At 35.7% G+C, this 19,633-nt stretch overlaps 1 protein-coding gene across 7 annotated transcripts in view; it reads right to left on the bottom strand.

Annotated features, from left to right (window-relative positions):
- LOC135708690 (rap1 GTPase-activating protein 1-like) overlaps window positions 1-19,633 on the bottom strand; it is a 265,252-nt gene that overhangs the window by 47,239 nt on the left and 198,380 nt on the right. The window contains exons 1-2 of one of the 7 annotated variants that reach the window (XM_065230795.1): window positions 17,740-18,085; window positions 16,170-16,962 (exon numbers count right to left, since the gene is read on the bottom strand). The exons of 5 other annotated variants lie outside the window; for them this stretch is intronic. In XM_065230795.1, coding sequence (XP_065086867.1) covers window positions 16,170-16,271 — 102 coding nt within the window. In that variant the 5' untranslated portion in view covers window positions 16,272-16,962; window positions 17,740-18,085. Of the gene's footprint in view, window positions 1-16,169; window positions 18,086-19,633 lie in introns of those variants that run through there. One more of the 7 variants, XM_065230794.1, reaches the window with a different exon arrangement.

The raw sequence follows: 19,633 nt of genomic DNA on the forward strand, positions 1-19,633 counted from the left end.
ACATCGTTCGTCGAATAGCACGATTTATTTACCGAGCTAAATAAATCATAAATCAGTTTGCAAACCGCTTCACGACTCCCACACTATAGTGTCACACGATGAGAAGCGATTATAATTGTTTTTTTTCCCCTTGATTTGTTTTCCGTCGATCTTGTTTTGCGTGCTGAGCACCAATGCTACCGACGCCAGGAAGGCAGCTCCCGCACCTGGTCCCTACCTATCGACCCATCAACTCATGAACCGGGGACCAACGGCTTTACTTCCTTTCCGAAGGAAGGCGTGATCAGAGATGTTATGCCTCAGAACATCCCGGCGGCGCCGACTGGGATTGAACCCAGGCCTGCTGGGGTGAGAGGCAATCACGCTTATCACTACACTACCGGTGCCGCTAATTATAATTGTTGGATAATTCATATTGAAATAAAAACTAGTTTAAAGTAGGAGTACAGTGAGAGAAATGGGAAAATATCGTCATGTCTTTGCAATCATCGCTTTTCAAGTTTATGAATGACGCATCTTTTAGAACTGCGCTGATAGAGAAGTCATTTGAGATACAATTGTTTTCCGACTCATAATCAAAGCGAATTGTGTTATCGTTCCATTTCACTCTACTTCATTCCACGTGCTAAATACCGTTTATGAAATCTTTAGTTTGTAGATTAGCGGGGTTCAAATTAAAAAAAAAATGTTCAGCCTAAAAACTGTAAAATTACCGGGGTCTACGATAAACTCTTTTATTCATACGACCAAACGTTATTAGTACCGCAAATACACACACAAAAATCATGTAAATTACGCTGTTCGGAGGCTGATACAAGTAGTAAGCAAAAACGCCTCACTCTAAGGCCACCGTGCGCGACATCACAACAAGTTACGACAGACGATCGTTCAAGCTGGGATAAAAGAAGCTATTCAAATGAAATGACGTCCACGAAAGCAGTTAACAATGTTTTTGAAAGCGACTCGTTTTTGACAGTAGCGTATGTCATATTTTTATAAACTTACTTTTTTTTCAACGGCGCCGGTGGTGTAGTGGTAAGCGTGATTACCTCTCACCCCAGCAGGCCTGGGTTCAATCCCAGTCGGCGCCGCCGGGATGTTCTGAGGCATAACATCTCTGATCACGCCTTCCTTCGGAAGGGAAGTAAAGCCGTTGGTCCCCGGTTCATGAGTTGATGGGTCGATAGGTAGGGTCCAGGTGTGGCAGCACGTCGGTAGCATTCGTGCTCAGCACGGAAAACAAGATCGACGAAAAAAACAAACCAAAGGCAAAAAAAAAACTACTTTTTTTTCGTACATTTCCACCCGAGTTCAATCAGCCTGGGATGGATAGTAATATCTTCTTCCATAAGGACTCAACTATGTTTTGAACCCGGGTCGAGTATAGGTCATATTTTACCGATAATATCGCTTTTTCATTTCACACCTCTACAAATAAGTTCCACACGTTATATAATATAATAAAACATTAATAAAACATCAAAGTAACGCCCACATTCATCAGGAATCGAAATAAAAATTAATACTCCTTAGTCAAAGCATACTGTAGCATATGCAACCGTAGCAATAGTGAACGGTTTTTACAAATACAACGAAATTAGTCACATACTAAGCCCACATGTTCGCGATTGTGGTATATATTTTTCAAATAGCATAACATTTGAATATGAACAAACGCCTAATTCGTGGCACATCGCTTTACAATAGAGATGAACTAGCCTAAAGCTAAAAACCTCTTTAATAAAGCTTCAAAAAAAAAAAAAAAACTTTACAAGTGAAAATTTATAATTATATTTCAATTGTGTCTTAGACTTATTTAACATTGCGAATTCAAACACATCGAATAAATAAATAAAACAATTATTTTTACTCTTTCCACGCTTTTCGGAATTCCAAAATACGTTTGAAATTGAGCAAAAAAAAAAAAACACATCACACGTACCTAATTGCAAAAAGTGATCACGCGAGAAATCAATAACTATGGAGCATTTCCAGCCCAAAACGCAAACCGGTTGGTCATGAGTGTTTCCGATTTGAATGAAACATTTCTCACGTGTTCGCTGCTACTAATGGTTGCATTTTTCATTTAAATATGATTTTTTCCTCCAGAGTAACTTTTGAAAAGGGCGTATAAAAAAATTGATTATTTTTTTTTCAAAAAATCATAACTTGAAAACTATTGATCTGATCAAAACGGCATATGAGAAAAAGTTTTAGGTAGTTAAATTATCTTTGCTGAAAAAAATACACTGAAAGAAAAACTTAGTAAATTAGTATTTAAAAAATGTAAAACGATGATTATCTCAAAACACCCCCCCTTCGATCTTTATAATTTTTTTTTTCAAGAAAACTGAAAAAATGCCCTAATATTTGGTGAAGAGTGTATGCTGGTAACTTTCTTAAATTTTTTTTTATAATTTTTGAAATTTTTGTTGGTTTTTACAAGTTGGTGAAATTGCATATTTTTTAGTAAAATAGTAATTTATTTGGATTTAACGCATAATTTTCAAAAACATTGCATATAAAAACTTTTTTCCTAAGTCCAGCCGTTCTCAAGTTAATGCAATTTAAAAAAAATAATTATAATAATTTTCTACATTTTGGGCCATTTTCAAATGTTAGTCGTGATGTCCAGCAACGAGATGTTTTTCCATGAATATATATTAAAAAACAGACAATTCATTCTCAAATATGGTAGCTGTCAGACTTACCCGTTTCTATTTAGACGCTGCGGAAAAGAAACAAGTTGTTTAAGTAAATACTCTCAAATATACCCAAATAATCAACAAACCCACTCATGTGCCTTTTTTCTGTCCTCTATTAGTTGTATACCTGGATAGAATTGTGTATGTCATAACAGAGGCTCAAAACATAAACAGGTAAACAAATATGTTATTAAACCTGTAATTGAGATAAATTCTCTAGGTACTTCTCTGACGTATACCATATTGTGCCTTAAGAGCTCATCCCGCGATATCACAACTACATAAAAAGGCACCCCGTGGAGGCTTCTTACACTCACACTTAAAAAAGTTTGCTATAATCAATTGTACCTAATGAAGATAGGTATAATGTCAACATTGTATTTATTCTGCTACATATATATATATATATATATATATATATATATATATATACATATATTGGGACGATCTTCACCTGTTCCATTCAGTTCATCTCTCTTAGCGTTTCAAGTTAAAAAGCAAGTAGTTTTTTACGATGGATAACAATTTCAAGTGTTGTAAACCTCTACCTAAATCAATTTCAAAGCATGACACAGTATCAGTTCAGTTGCTTATCTCAAAATTATTAGAATTTTTAAAGTTGCAAATAACAGTCCAAAAGTGTATTTTTATGTCAGATGGAGCAGCATCACAATACAAAAACATAAAAAAATTTGCTAGCCTTTGTGGATTTAAAGATAAGCATAATGTAGAAATTGAATGGCATTTTTTTGCAACTTCACACGGCAAAGGTCATTGTGATGTGATTGGCGGTACCCTTAAGAGAATGGCAACCAGAGCAAGTTTAGCTAAGCAACACGAGCACCCTATAACGAACCCTAAACAACTGTACGACTGGGCAAATAGTCGTAAAGAAGATCTTCAAACAAAAATGTCATTTTGTTATGTTTCTACGGAAGAATACAAAAAGGCTGACACGGAATTTGATCCAATTTTTAAGAAAGTGAAACCAATTCCTGTAACTCGAAAATATCATTGCTATATTCCAGTTTCAAACAACCAAACTGCAGTAAAAATATTCTCTAATTCAAACGATACACCCAAATTATTCAATGTATTCAAATAATATGAGTTGTAAAATAAAATAATAAATATATACTGTTTTTTATCTCAACAAATCTTTCATTTGACCACATCAACGTGCTTCTCTTCCGCTGCCTCTAGATAGAAACGGGTAAGTCTGACAGCTACCATATCTGAGAATGAATTGTTTGTTTTTTAATATACAATCATGAAATAAAATCTCGTTGCTGGACATCTCGACGAACATTTGAAAATGGCCTAAAATGTTGAAAATTGTTATAATTATATTTTTTTAATTTGCATTAACTTGAGAACGGCTGGACTTAGGAAAAAAGTTTATATACGCAAAGTTATCGAAAATTATACGTAGAATCCAAATAAATTGTTATTTTTCAAAAAAATATGCATTTTCATCAACTTGTAAAAATCAACAAAAATTTAAAAAATTATAGATTTATTTTTAAGGAAGTTACCAGCATACACTTTTCACGAAATTTAAGGGTATTTTATCAATTTTCTTGAAAAAAAAAATTATAAAGATCGAAGGGGGGGTGTTTTGAGATAATCATCGTTTACGTTTTTTAAACACTAATTTACGAAGTTTTTTCTTTCAGTGTATTTTTTTCAGCAAAGATAATTTAACTACCTAAAACTTTTTCTCATATGCTGTTTTGATCAGATCAATAGTTTTCAAGTTATGATTTTTTGAAAAAAAAAATAATCAATTTTTTTATACGCCCTTTTCAAAAGTTACTCTGGAGGAAAAAATCATATTTAAATGAAAAATGCAACCATTAGTAGCAGCGAACACGTGAGCAATGTTTCATTCAAATCAGAAGGGGTCGAGACAAAATTGACATTTTTTTTAACGATTTGAGCTAGAAATGCTCTATGATAATAAACTTATACAGCCATTCCATAGCAAAACGATATGGTGGTTCTCAGAATTTGGTAAAAATTTATAGTTCTGTTCCTTATCGCAACATATTATACCCATATGCTTTATTTTGTCATTAGGGAGACCATTTTCATTTTCAGGGTTGTCCAAAAAATCGTTGTTTTTTTTCAAAAAATCATAACTAATTAACCACTGGGCTATTTTAAACATGAAAATATCAAATGAATACTGAATATGAATAATGAATGAACAAAAATATCAAATGATATACTGTTTAGAAGCAAAATTGAATAAAAAACTTGGGATTACGTATTGACAAACATTGATTGTATTGGTTTTTTTTTATGGTTTTCACGGTTTGTAGACAATATGTTCTTATATCTTTCCTTGAAAATTTAGGCTCTTTTACACAACATATAAAACAAAAATCAGCGATGTGTTTTTTTTTTAAGTTATCAAGTTTTGGGTTTACGAGATAAACTAGCCTACGGCTAAAAATAAAAAAAGGAAAAAAAAAAAAGTTTTGGGTTTCCGTTCAATACGACTAGACTACTAACTCACCAAATCTAACCATGATCGATGTTCAACGATGCGGATTCATACATTATAAATTCAAATTACACTTGATTCAGAAATGGCAGACATAAACATAATGTATACATTCTGCATAAGGCAGTCGGGCCCGAAAAATACTCCACGATAACCACCGACAAACTGACATACATAACCATCATCCCATACACATCTTTTGCCAGCCAATTCCAGCCACACAATAAATAGATAAGGCTTTCATATAATTTTTAAATTCTCAATTTTGCTTGGTCATTCCATCCGCTCATGAAATTGGATTGTTAGCGGAATGCTTAAATAAAACAGCAGAAAAAGGTTATCTTCCATTTAATTCCACTTAATTAATTTTGGTACCATAAAACGGGGTATCTTTGATAATGCGGGTAACTTTGATAGTAGAATATAATGATTCCACGTTGCACTATTTCAGAAATGGAAAAATTGGATCCATTTTGTAGCTAAGGGTATTACCTTTGATATAGTGTTTATTATGTTTTACATTTATGCTAAATATCTGCAAAGCAATTTTTTCTTGTTTTTCGCGTAATTGAAAAGGCACTCAAACAATCACTTAATATATGTATTTTATATAAATTCATCACAAAGTCAATATTGTTTTTTTTCTGATTATATACTCATTCAAAGTTTCTAAGTAATGATACTGTGTCTTGGCTAACAAAGGCGATATCGATAAAGAAGATTAACGAATGTGGGTCTCATTGAAAAAGGTGCCATTAAACAAAATCAAAAGAGCACTAAAAACAGCTGTTTGAGCAATATATACGTCACAAAAGAGCACTAGAAAATGCCGTTTGAGCAATATAAAGGTCACAAAAAAAGACACAAAAAGCACAATGAATGTCCCGGGGAAAATTTCAAAAACGCTCAACAAAAAATAAGAAATGAGCAAGAAACGTATAAAATTAGCACTTTGAAAAATAAATTGAGCATTTTATAGGCAACGAAGGTCACTAAGAACGAAAACATTTTTTTTTTTTTGAAAACCTGAAAATCTTCATCGAACCACAGAAAAACAGACATAACACTCGCATCTTGTACATCGAACACGCATTTAACGGTCAATTTAAATATGTGTTAGTTGATAGCACCTCCACTGGTGGCGCCCATGATTAATTTAATCTTGCCTTCAACCCCTTCATTTGATTGTTGAAAAAAATGAGGCGATAGTTCGATCACAGACAAACAGACATAACACATTGAATAGTTTCCACTGTAAATCGTCACTAAAACACTACTGCCATCTGTTGAGAACACTGTCACGGGTAACAAGCTCAACAGGTGGCAGTAGTGTGTAAACGTCAAACTCAAGGAAATTAACTATGGGCACCACTGGCGGGACATATGCGCTTTGTGTGGGTCGTTTTAGATTTATTTATCGCGATTATTCAATATGACATTGCTCATTTTGCCACTTTTATGGGAAAATGTGTTCAAATGCAGGTGACGTAGGTGAGTTATTTAGTTCTCAAATTTCCTAATTTAGTGGAGATTCATTTTTATTTAATTGAGCGTATTCTATTTGCTATTGCTCTTTTTGCCATATTCACCGCTCACATTCAAATTATTAAAAGAAGCGTTTTATTTGTTTATTGCGTTTTTCTTCATTTCTATTGCAATTTTTTTTTTTGTTAATTGGTGCACCCCTGTAGAATTTAGTGGCCAATTTGAGATTTTTGATTGGTTGTGCTTTGTTAATTAGGGTACGTATATATTTTAGTCATCCGGAAACATCCCTATTATATGGAAAAACTCGTTTTTAGTGCCTATATTTAAATCGGGCAAAAAATCAGACATACGTAATTATCGTGGTATAGCTATTATCTCTTGCATTCCGAAACTTTTCGAGGCGATTGTAAATGAAAAACTCTTTGTTGAAATTAAAAGTAGAATAACTACTATGCAACATGGCTTCTTTAAAGGCCGTTCAACAACTACGAGTTTGCTCGAATTAATTAATTGTTCCTTGAATGCAATGGATAACGGAAACCATGTAGCAGTGTTGTATACAGATTTGAGCAAAGTGTTTGATCGAATTGACATACCCATGCTTCTTTTTAAACTTCGAATAATGGGAATTCATTACGCACTCCTCAATCATATTTAACTGACCGTCATCAAATAGTAAAATACAAATGAAAGACATCAAATCTCGTTGATGCCACTTCAAGAGCTCCTCAAGGCTCACATTTAGGACTGCTTTAATTTATTATCTTCGTCAATGACATATCTTTCATTATTAAGAAATTGAAAGTTTTAATCTATGCTGACGACATTACACTTTTTTTTTGGAAATAAAAGATGCCATAGACATCAACACATTCAAAGAGGAAAAACAGATATTCCATACTTGGTGTCATAAAAGCCTGCTCCAATTAAATATACAACATTTAACTCAATTACCATTAGTAGAAAACGAATCCTACCCGATATAACAATCACTTTAGGAAACCAGAACATATAAAAGTGTGATAGAGTCAGGGATCTAGGTGTTATTTTGGACTCAAAACTTACTTTTACCGATCATTATAAAACAATTATTAACCGAGCAAACAACATGTTTCATAAAACGTTTCTGCTATAACTTTCCGTATACGATAAAAACATTGTACATTGCTTATGTAAGGTCAATATTAGAATATTGCAGTCTAGTCTTAGGCTAAAATCTCTAAAATAAAGACAACAACAAAAAATATTGCAGCATAGATTGGTCTCCTTTTTCAATCACACACGAAGAAAGAATAGAGTCCGTTCAAAAGCAGTTTCTATTGTATGTACTCCGCAAGTTAGGTTGAACTGTATTTTCTCTGCTTTTGTCATCCTTAAATTTATATACACCATGTAGGCATTTACGAAATAAAAATATATTTGCTATAAATCGTCATCGTACGAATTATGCCAAATTTGGACCCTTGAACCAAAGGATGGACACATATAATAAGCACTGCGATAAGATTGACTTTATAATGATAAAATCCAAACTAAAGCAATATTTTAATTCCTCGCATAACGTCAGCTAGAAGTATTATTTTTTTAATTTGTTCTCAAGACATATTATATAAAAAATATAAAAAAAACAACATTGTAAAAATAGCACTTAAGACAAAAATTGTAAAAAAGTCCACACAGATTGACGACGATAAATAAATAAAAATGTATGGTTGGAGTTATTACATCACCTGCATATGTTTTATACAACAAATGAAATGGGCATGGACTGTAGTATACAAGCACGATTTTAGACAGTAAGCCATATTGTTACAAGCAAAAAAGAGGAATTGATGTCCATACCATTTTTAAGATAGCCTTTCTTCTCAATTGCTGCAAATTGAAAGCAAAAGCAAGCTCGCTGTCGTATGTGTCACCCGCAATCCTACTCGAGATGATTTCTCTTTCCTTCATTGACTTTTGTGGACTGGACCCAGCAGCTAATGCTATTGTTATAACAAAACCAGTCATCGTCGTGTCCCCCAATCCGATCGTAAAATGTTTCTCTCGAATTCGCTCAAGCATTGCAAGTTGATAGCGTCTACTAGCGGTAACCGGTTTCTAGGAATCACGTTAACCCGACTGTGTCGTGACTGCATTCTACAACGACGAAAACGGCTTGCAACTGGAGGTGTGGTATTTATTTATATATATAGGGGAAATGGCTCTATTGTTGGCCTATGAGCCTATGGACCCATTGCTAAAAATCTGCTATTTATCTATTGTATCTAGATGAACGCGTCACTGGGACGGTACTAATAGATATTTTTGGTCGCTATTGAAAATTTAGTCGATTGCTAAATTTATGTATGGGTCCAAATTAGGGGCATTTAGACCGACATTACATCCATTTCCCCTATTACACTTTTTAAAATCGATTTCGATCGGTCGTAGTAGTCTGAGTAATTGTGTTTGTGTTTGCTTGATGCTTATTAGGATGCTGGTTGTGTTTAAAGTCACGGTATGAGAAGAATAAAGCGAGATGATGACTCACCGTCGCATACTGCATCGTTTGCTAAATGAAAAACCATGATTAGGGTAGATGTTTCTGTAATAGTGGAGTACCTATAGTTACGGTATACGGGTTATGTCGGAATAACGGTGACCCAGATACCATATAAATTATTTTTTCATCGGTATCTCTCCTAAAATAAAGTAGATTTGCATGTTTAAAACTATTAATTACCCATAAAACGAGGAAAAAATCATTCGGATTTCCTTTACACCTATAGTTGCGGTAGTGTTTTTATAATAGTGGATTCCATTTAAAAACCAATACATTCCACTATTTAATATACGAGGACGATTTTTCCAAAGATGTATACAATTTAATCACAATCTAAGATTTTAATAGACAAATAGAGGTGTAAAGCTATCTTTTAAGCTTTATTAAGGAGATTTTTAGCTGTATGCTAGTTCATCTAGTTTTAGCCGTAGGCTGGTTCATCTCCTAATATGGTATGCGACTAATTTTAAGATCAATTTTTATTATGTCAACATTCTGACATCGGGCTTTAACCCTGGTATGCAGCGTTAACTTTATTTACTTTTGCTTTTGGATTCCATTGTCACATGTATAGGGTTAACTACCCCATTTCCGACCTATTAAGCACAGCTCGCACTTAGTCTTTCTTAATCAAGCGCAGTTTAGCACCAAACGGAATGTTATTATTACTGATGGCTTCCAAATTTATTTACCTTTCCGTGCGTACCGTAAGATTTGATAAAGAGATACCAATCGTTGAGATATTGTCAAAAGTCTAACACTGCTTCTTGACGCCAAACTCGGCCTACGGATTCTAAACTCGGCCTAACGCATTGCAACGCCATTGAAACGCCAATGAATTCACTTCAGCCTTTCGGATGAAGATAAAAATTGATTCGGTCGGAGCGCTTCTTTTGTTTTTGGGAATAATGGGTGCAAACCTTCATATCACGCGTTCTGATTGACTTCGTTCGGTAGCTTATTAACTAAAGTATAGTTTTTTTTTTTCAAATTCTTTATTTAAGAGTTTTTTAGCCTTAGGCTAGTTCATCTCTAATACTAAAGTATCGTACCAAACCCATAATTGACTTGTTAACTCTGAAATCATGGATTTATTTGAAGTTGTCTGCTCGATAGGCCCAAAATGGGCGATTAGGCCGAAGTAGTTCTCTACCCTATAATAAACGATGTTCGTTATTTGCACACGGTTTATCTTACTTGTACACACCAATCAGGTTCCAGTGGTAAACTATGAAAAAAGTAGGATGCAAAACGATCTAATTACCGTGGTGTAAAACAACCAAGGAAGAATAGCGTCCTCATGCTATCACAAACTCAACGCCTACTCACACTGTCTAACAACTGTTACTGAGCATATTTCGATTTCCCCAATTACCTCAGCAAATATTGCAACTTCCGTGTATCACCATAGCAATTACACTATGTAACACGAACAACTGATCTACATCGACAACACGTACCACAGTGCACTGCAATGGACTTTAACATGACTTGCATCGCTGCTAGTCGATGCTCGACGATTTCCGGCAGGGGAACTGGGGGTAAGACAGACACCCCAAGCATTGTGTTATGGTTTTATCGTCAATAAATACAACATTTTGCTGATATAATCAATATTCTGTAGGTTAACCTCATCGTTGAAGAAACTACATATTTCAATTTGTGTTGAATCTTTCTTAATAGCGATTTTTTTTAAAATCAGAACTCGTCCATAAATTCACATTTTTTTAAATGCGGTTTAAATAGACAGGTGCTGGGGGTAAGATAATTCTGGGGGTCTTGATAATTCAATGTTCCTATATTGGATAAAAAATCAAACTAATTGTGTGATCATTGTAGGTCATAATGAAGACCCAAGAAAGCATTGACCACGCCTTAATATGTCCCGGGTACTCCCCCGGGGGAGGAGGACAGTCAGATCCCAAACTCACTAATGTTGCATGCATTTTACCGTTTGAGTGCTTTTTTTCTCCTTCATTTGTTTTTCCGTCGATCTTGCTTTCCGTGCTGAGCACCAATGCTACCGACGCCAGGGAGGCAGCTCCCACAATTGGACCCTATCTATCGACCCATAAACTCATGAACCGGGGACCAACGAGATGTTATTTCCAGAACATCCCGGTGGCGCCGACTGGGATTGAACCCAGACCTACTGGGGTGAGAGGTAATCACGCTTACCACTACACCACCGGCGCCCCTACCGTTTGAGTGCTGTACTTTAGGAAAGGCACACCCACATAACCTCAAGAGTATTTTTTTATGAGTTTGTTAGTTTGTTTATATTTCCAAATTTGACAGATAAACTCTGTACTAGGGGGACCGCCCTCTAGAACCTGCTCTTGGCCAAGAACCCTCATCTACAGTTTTACAATGAACTAGAGGAACCCCATTATGGGGTCCCCAGATATGAACCAGCCTGAGGCAAAAAAACAATAACACATTTGTCAGCTCCCGTAACTAGTTGGGTATTTTGAAATGCAAACTAAACGTAAACTAAAAGTGGATTCATCAAAAGCCCAATAATTCAATAGTTGAGTATTCAAACAATCTACAAATTCCGCAATCAAAATTGTTCCCTAAACGGCGCCGGTGGTGTAGTGGTAAGCGTGATTACCTCTCACCCCAGCAGGCCTGGGTTCAATCCCAGCCGGCGCCGCCGGGATGTTCTAAGGCATAAAAATCTCTAAAATAAAGATTAAAAAAAAAAAAAAAATCTCTGATCACGCCTTCCTTCGGATGGGAAGTAAAGCCGTTGGTCCCCGGTTCATGAGTTGATGGGTCGATAGGTAGGGTCCAGGTGTGGGAGCTGCCTTCCTGGCACGTCGGTAGCATTGGTGCTCAGCACGGAAAACAAGATCGACGGAAAAAACAAAACCAAAGGAAAAAAAATGTTCCCTAATAAAGATATAAAAAAATTCTCGCAATTCAATAATGCTATCTGATTAAATATAGGCAAAACGCAACCAAAAATCTGTGGTTCGTGTGATTAAATCAGCAAATTATACAATTTTAAAAGTAGCATATATTGCAAACATTTTACCAAGCAATTATGTATATTTTGCGAAAAGATTGACGCCAGAAACAAAAAAAAAGGCAGGTTTGCTGAAAGGTTAATTTGTTTGACTTATCGTTCCAACCGCCGTGATCTGAAACATGACATCATCCTATTCCTAGCCTCGCCAGTTTATCCATTAGCGAAACAAACCCTCTGTTAATGTTTGATCCATTTTGCTTGAAGCAATCACACACCCAGTTTTGAAATGTCAATGCTTGCCTGTTCTCTGCGTTTGCAGCACGTAGTATTATGCGCTAAGCATGATAGAAGTACACTTATCTTAAAGCCCTGAAAGGTCTTCGGGATTCTTTGATAGCCGATTGCGTATTAATTTTACGGTTGAAATGTTGGTTGCTCCATGGTCCCCGCCAATTTGCATTGCTATTGGGTGGCAGAAAACAACAGTAGTATGAAATTTGAATCAATATTCAAATGATATTCTAATATAACTTCTTGCCACACACATCCTTGAGCGGTAATTACATGTTGACCTCCGTATGGTTAAACATGAAATTACAATTGAATAGGATAGTTGAAAACCACGGGGTTAGTGGTACAAGTCACGAATGACCCAAGAGCATCAAAGTGACTATAATAATATTAAAAAAAAACTTCTGTTTTCAGAAACTATACCTGATTTGGATACAACAGTTAGTTTCGAATCGATTGGCCTCACTTTTGAAAATACACCTCCAGGTAACGAGGAAGAAATCATTCAGCAATTTAAGAAAAAAATTCGGATTTTCAAAACATGTAGATCAATTAATGAATAACCACTTTGCTGACGATTGCATCATGAATCCAGTTAGTTTTATTGAGATATTCGCTTTTGAATGTATTTATGAATATAGCATATTTTATATGAAAATTTCAACAAATCTCCTATATGCACATTAAAAACAAAGCGGCAAAAATAGCTGAAACATTCAGAGAATGGTTATCGCACCAAAAGACACGCGCCTGGATGTTGCCCTTTGGAAAATATGAACTTTTATTTTTAGTGGTAATTCAGTAACATGCTGCCTATGTTTTGTTGTAATAAACGAATAAAAGCCCATATAAATTCAAGAAAGAAAATCTCCATAATGCTAACTTGAATCGTGATGCTGTCTTCAGCAAAGTTTAAGCTACATGTGTTAAAATTCTGAACCAGTTCTATGCACGAAAGAGTGAAGGAATATTATTTCTCCATACATTTCAACTAATATCCCCATATACATTTTAAATCAAAAGTGCCAGCTCGTGTTACATCCGAATGAGCTGAAATTTTCAGAGAGTGGTTTTCTCACCTAATAGCACAAATATAGGGGTTGGGCTGTTGAAAAAAATGATAATAAATTTCCCCCATATAAATGTTGGTCTTTCATCTGAGAAATATTTCGTTGATTTTTCAGCGAATATGACAGTACCTACTTCACCTGATCAAGGAGTCATAAGGTATGTTCGGGGCATGCTTTTTTGATTTTACTGTAAGTTACTGCAAGAAAATCATATGCAGCAAGCAGTACTTGAGCAAACTTTTGCTTTTTGCTGAACAGAATCTTACAGGAAAGCAAATACGGGAACAGACATATTGAATGATACAAATATTGTTTCTAGCCGGACGCCTGCTTTCTGTATCCGTCTGGTTTACGAACCAAAAAAATCACTCAATACAATCGATCAATTCAGTCACCTGAAGGGTAAGGTTTCCTGCAAGCAATGTAGTGCAGTAATGCCGACGAGCGCTGACATCGATATTGATATTCTTAAGTATTTTACGATTACACACGGTCAATGAGATCAACCCAAATTTTAGTTCAGTTTATTCATAATCGCAAAAAGTGCATAAACTCAGCGATGAGTAAATTTTCCTCATGTTTTCCTGTGGAAACCTAAAAAATCTGCCGGAAAATGAGGAAAATTGACGATAATTTTACTCAGTCTAGAAGTAGTACCAATAGACTGAGAGAATCCAATCTTTACTTTTATCATATTCGGGATTTTTCCTAGAAAAAAAAAAACCGGGAAAAACTTGGAAAACATGAGGTAAATTTTCTCACCGCTGAGTACCTACACTTTTTGCCATTTTTCGAGAAAATTGAACTTAAATTTGGGTTTATCTCATTGGTCGTGCGTATGCCGACGGTGTCAAAAAATATGCCTAATACTGTGTGTAAGAGTCACACATACATATTTGCTTTTTATATTTTTTTATAAGCAGCTTATCGACTCATACACGATCGATCGCTTTAATATGATAAGAACATTTGCTGCTGTTGCTTTTTTACTATAGAACTATTCAGAGCTTGCAAGTAAACGGTGACAGCTGGTTGGCGATAAGTATAGTCTATCTATATTTTCATCTCTTTCTCTGTATATAAACGAGGGAGGATAGGTGTTCAAGTTTTCAGTTCGTAGCATCTGTACATTTTGTGATGGATGAAGAGTTTTTCAATTAAAAAAAAAATTACTTTAGCTTTTAAGCGTTTAATTCACCTCGTTTTCAAAAAGAAAGTTATTGATCATTTTTCATTACCACCGACTAGCTAGCAATTCCAGAATTCTGCAATGTATAAGCCCGAAAAAAATTGATGGTGATCCGAAAAAATATTCTCGAAGTAACAGGTATATTTGTAACGAAGCGTTTTTGGAATTTGAAACACTACGCAGCAAAAAATTAATTTTAATATCACATCCAAAAAGACGCACTTCAATCATGTAGAAAATCTCATGTAAGTTTTATCACAAAAATAAAAAAATGCAGTAAAAGCAGCGTAACGTCAGTTCATGCACTGTATTTATGATAATTTTGTCTTTTTTGGCAAGTAATATTACACCATATTTTCGACATGATTGAAGTGCACCCACTTTGATGTGATATTAAAATTAATTTTTTGCTGTGTATTTAAAAAAATCTTGTTTTTTATGTCGGTGATCCGATTGGGGTCAAAATTTCACACAACATTTAAAACTTTATTGTTTAGTATTTAAACAATATGAATCATTTTATTAAATACGAAGTTAAATTTTCCAAAGTGATATTTTGATTATTCCTACGATTATATACAATATTTTTCAATATAGTATCTGTGATATTCAGTTCCGAGATATCATGGTCACCGATAAACGTGTTTTTAATTACTCTCGAAGATCGGCCGTGGCAGCTCAAAAAATTTAATATGTTTATATAAGAAAATTTCAGTTTAAACTTTAATAAAGTTTAATAAATTGCAACAACACTCATTTAAATAAATGCAAACGCGTTTTCAAAATATATCTTGGAAAACCGTTGATTTTTTGGGCTCCTGACTAGGCATAACCCCTTGATGTCCTTCAAGAGAACCAACAACCTATCTACAACAATACCCCACTGCAAAACATACATCACTGGTAGCAAAAGATTGAGGTGAGATCGTGATCCACAAAGTGAATAATAATAACAACAATTACTCACCATCAGTCAGCAGTCGGGCAATGAGCGCACTTTGCGTAATAACGAATTTTTATTATTCAATCAAAAATGGCTCAAGCTGTTTGCTCAGCTGAACACGGGGACCAGTAGGCCTGGTACGTGACGAGGACGGTTCCGCGATCCACAAGCAACAAACAGTAGCACTCTACACAAATTATTGGAACGCAGTATCGAGGCATGCTTTGATTTTGTTTTGTTTTATTTGATTTTGAGAACACATACAAAGATACGTTATTTCTCAATAAAACGCAGCAAGTGAGAAGTTACTGGGGTTGTGAATGATATCAATTGGTTAAACGATGCGTTTTCACTGGTTTCCTTCCTATCATGTGAAAGACCAACCACTTGATGGTGGTGATCAGAAAAGCAGTTTGCATTTCAGTGCTTGTAAAAGTTTCGTAGAAGAATCTTACCTCTATTCGATTGTTGTTGATGTTGTTGTAGTTGTTGATGCTATTAGAACTGCTGATGGAGCCTCGGCTCCCAGGCAGATCCCTCCACCGAAGGACGCCCATTACTGCCTGTCGCACCCAGCGGCGCTCGCCTCCTTCGTTTTGGAAGGCCACGGTTCTAGCTTTGCCGTAACCAATGGTGCTCGACGAGCAATCAACGATCGCTATGATGTGCTATTAGCAAGAAGGCTACGCTACCAAGTAATTATTTGTGCAGCTTCAGCCACTGGAGATGACGAACGTTGGAAACACGATTGAGTACTCTTCTCACTCCTCTTGTGGTATTGTATTTCCGTCAAACTTGTCTATCCGAGGAAAAAGTCCAATTTTTCAAATGGAATCACGTTCAGGTACATTCTACCAGCAGTTTTGATTGCCATCGGACTTAAAAACCCTACGGCACGTTTAATCGTGCAAATTCGGACATAAGCTCCAACTATCGTATACTTGGTAAGCTTGTTCTGCAGGTTGGTTCTTTTTTCTTCAATGCAAGCGATGACTCATCGTCGACTGACTCCGTTCCGGCTGTATGCTTCCCCCTACGTTCTCGTTTTCCACCGGGAGTAAATGGGTAGGAGGCTGATTCCCATTCCCCTCAAGCGATGGGGAGCAAACACGTGTTTACCAACTCTCTACTATACCGGTTCAATTAACTGCACGATATTGCACGCACAGAAGTCTGGTAGAAATTTCATCACTTATTTCTTCTCGAATCAATCTATAGCAGTTTTTAACGACCCTTAAATAGTTTTTGCTTTATCGAAAATAATAGTTAAATCCTATTGAGAGCGAAAACAGGCAAACTTTCGTTCATTCACATGATGAGAAAGTTTGTAGCGCATTTTGAAGAACAGGAAGCACAACTTTCATCGTACAAAACCACACAAAAAAATCTCAATCTTCACTTCCTTTCGAGATGAGCTGTTGACACACGCACGCGAAACTACACCACAACCAAGAGAGACAGAGAGAGAGAGAGAAACATACTCGAAATGAAAGAAAACGTTTAATTATTCGTTGATCCACTTTCGATCCATCGGAACCGAAGCTTCGATCTTGAGACTCTCACTTTCGACGCGAGTGGTGAAAAAATCACTTTCATTAACTCTCGCTTCGATTCGCTGTATGGTACAGAGCTGGCACAAGTTTCAAGGCTCTTTTCAAACTTCGACAATAGCTCTCTGATTGAGTAAATACTTAAATTCAAATTCACACTTTCTAATTTTTCTTCCATTCGGAAAGACTATCACAATATGCATACGTACACACTCTGCAAAGATCAGTAAATCACAACTATCGGTACACAAGGTCCGGATCCATTTCAAGAATACCACCTAGCTGGAGATCAAGTTTCAGCTGCGGTATTATACGAGACCCGATTTGTTGTCGGTGCTAAAAAGAACACGCTAAATCACATTCTAACTATACTCTGAATCATCACACCAGACACCACACAGAACTCAAATTTCCGCTAAAACGTCGCTATCGAGCGTGCACACATGTGCAAATGGTAGGTGACGGATATACACACCCATAGCTTTGCTAAAGACGAACTACAACGGTGACTACAACGACGGCGACGATCAAGACGAACAACTGTTCACCACGGCGATTTTCTTGCGAATGCGAGAAGTAGTGTTCAGTGTGTTTGGCTTCCATCCGAGTTTGTGGGTGAGAAATAAGAGAGTGAGAGAGCAAAATAAGGTGGAAAATGGCATACATACAAATATGCTGCGAAACATGTTAGGCTGGTGAACATAAGGGGAACAATACACAAAAAATGCTTATCGGCTGCCTAAGACCAGCTGCTCACTGGTGTGGCACATGTGAAAACATCATGTCGATGTCGTGTGGTGTGAGGCGAACGTTGACATGATGTTTTGACATGCTAGTCGATGCCACACTTCCACCACGACAGTCAGTGCCTGGCGTAATATAACTCACCAAAATTAAAAAATGTAACCACAATTAATTTAGCTTAATTAATTAGTTTAAAATTTAACCACAATTATTTTAGTGGAAAACAATTTTGCTAATAGAAATAAACTAAAATGTTCCGCAATAAGTGAAAAATTCACAACAAAAAATTGTTAATTGTTATGTTTGAATAACACGGTTTAAAAATGCAAACATTTCGCTGTGCACTCAAGGATTGAAGTTGCAATAAAAAAATCGACAGTTAGAAGATTTTCTGATGCCTAAACTCTCTGATCACTCTGAAGGGAAGTAAAGCCGTTGGTAGGGTCCAGGTGCGGGAGCTGGCATCGGTAGCATTGGTACTCAGTGCGGAAAACAAGATCGACGTAAAAAAAATCAAGAATACAAAAATTAATTAAAATCAATTTTGAAGAATTAAACATGAATTGTAATAATGTTTTCCTATAAAACAACCTTACATCGTGAAAATTATGTGTGTCTTCATTCACTTTTTATCAAATGTTAATAGTGCACTTAACTGACAAATTTTAATGTTTAACTGGAAATTTTTTAATTTCCTTCTGGAAAGAAATTCAACAAGCACGGCGTATTGCCTACCATATTCTAACGCTCAAGATAAGTGAAGCATCATCATTTGGGGTATTATAACTACATACCTAAACAAAAGGTAGTTTCTAGTATTTTAAACATCAAGCATAGCCAAGGGTTGTGCACTCAGAACTAGGGTGGTTCAAAATATTGATTTTACTCTACCAACCTCAATCAATTGCAATCCTTCTCTCTTAGAGATGAACAAGCCTAAGGCTAAAAATCTCTTAAATAAAGAATTAAAAAAAAAAATGCAATCCTTCTGATAAAGTTTTTAGTGTCATTTTAGACTATTTACATTGGTGAAGCTAATGGGGGTGCCTAGGGTGCCTGGTTTTCTTCAGAATGATCCAGGCTCCCTCCAGATTTTTTTTGGATATTCTATAACCATAATTTAAATTATATAGATCTTCAAAAAATTCAATCTACATTTTGGGCTATTATTCTGTAGCGGTGCATTTTGGGCTATTATAGCTACATAGATATAATAAGAGATAAACTAGCCTATGGCTGAAAATCTCTTAAAAAAGATTTAAAAAATATAGCTATAAAAATACTTTCTAGTATTTTAAACATCAAGCAAAGCCAAGGGTCGCACACTATACACAAGAGTACTTCAAAATATACACACTTAAAAAAATTGATGTAAATTTAGGTGCTCTCGGAGCACTTAATTTTACATGACATGTTTGTTTACGTCGCATCCTTTATGTCAAAGATGGACTACGTCACGTTATTCTCTATCAACCGCCAGCTATTAGGGTAGGAGTGTATAAAAGACCCACCAGGGCAAAACGCTCCCTTTCCATTTCTACGAATTCTGAATAAATATAAATGTAAAACTGGTGGTACCACTCTATGATGTAAGTTTGATAGCTGTCAAGTGCCGCAAATCAATA

This window comes from Ochlerotatus camptorhynchus, unplaced genomic scaffold (assembly GCF_037179485.1).
Source record: "Ochlerotatus camptorhynchus isolate MF236.1 unplaced genomic scaffold, CSIRO-AGI_Acam_v1.1 ptg000331l, whole genome shotgun sequence".
Classification (NCBI taxonomy): Eukaryota; Metazoa; Arthropoda; class Insecta; order Diptera; family Culicidae; genus Ochlerotatus; species Ochlerotatus camptorhynchus.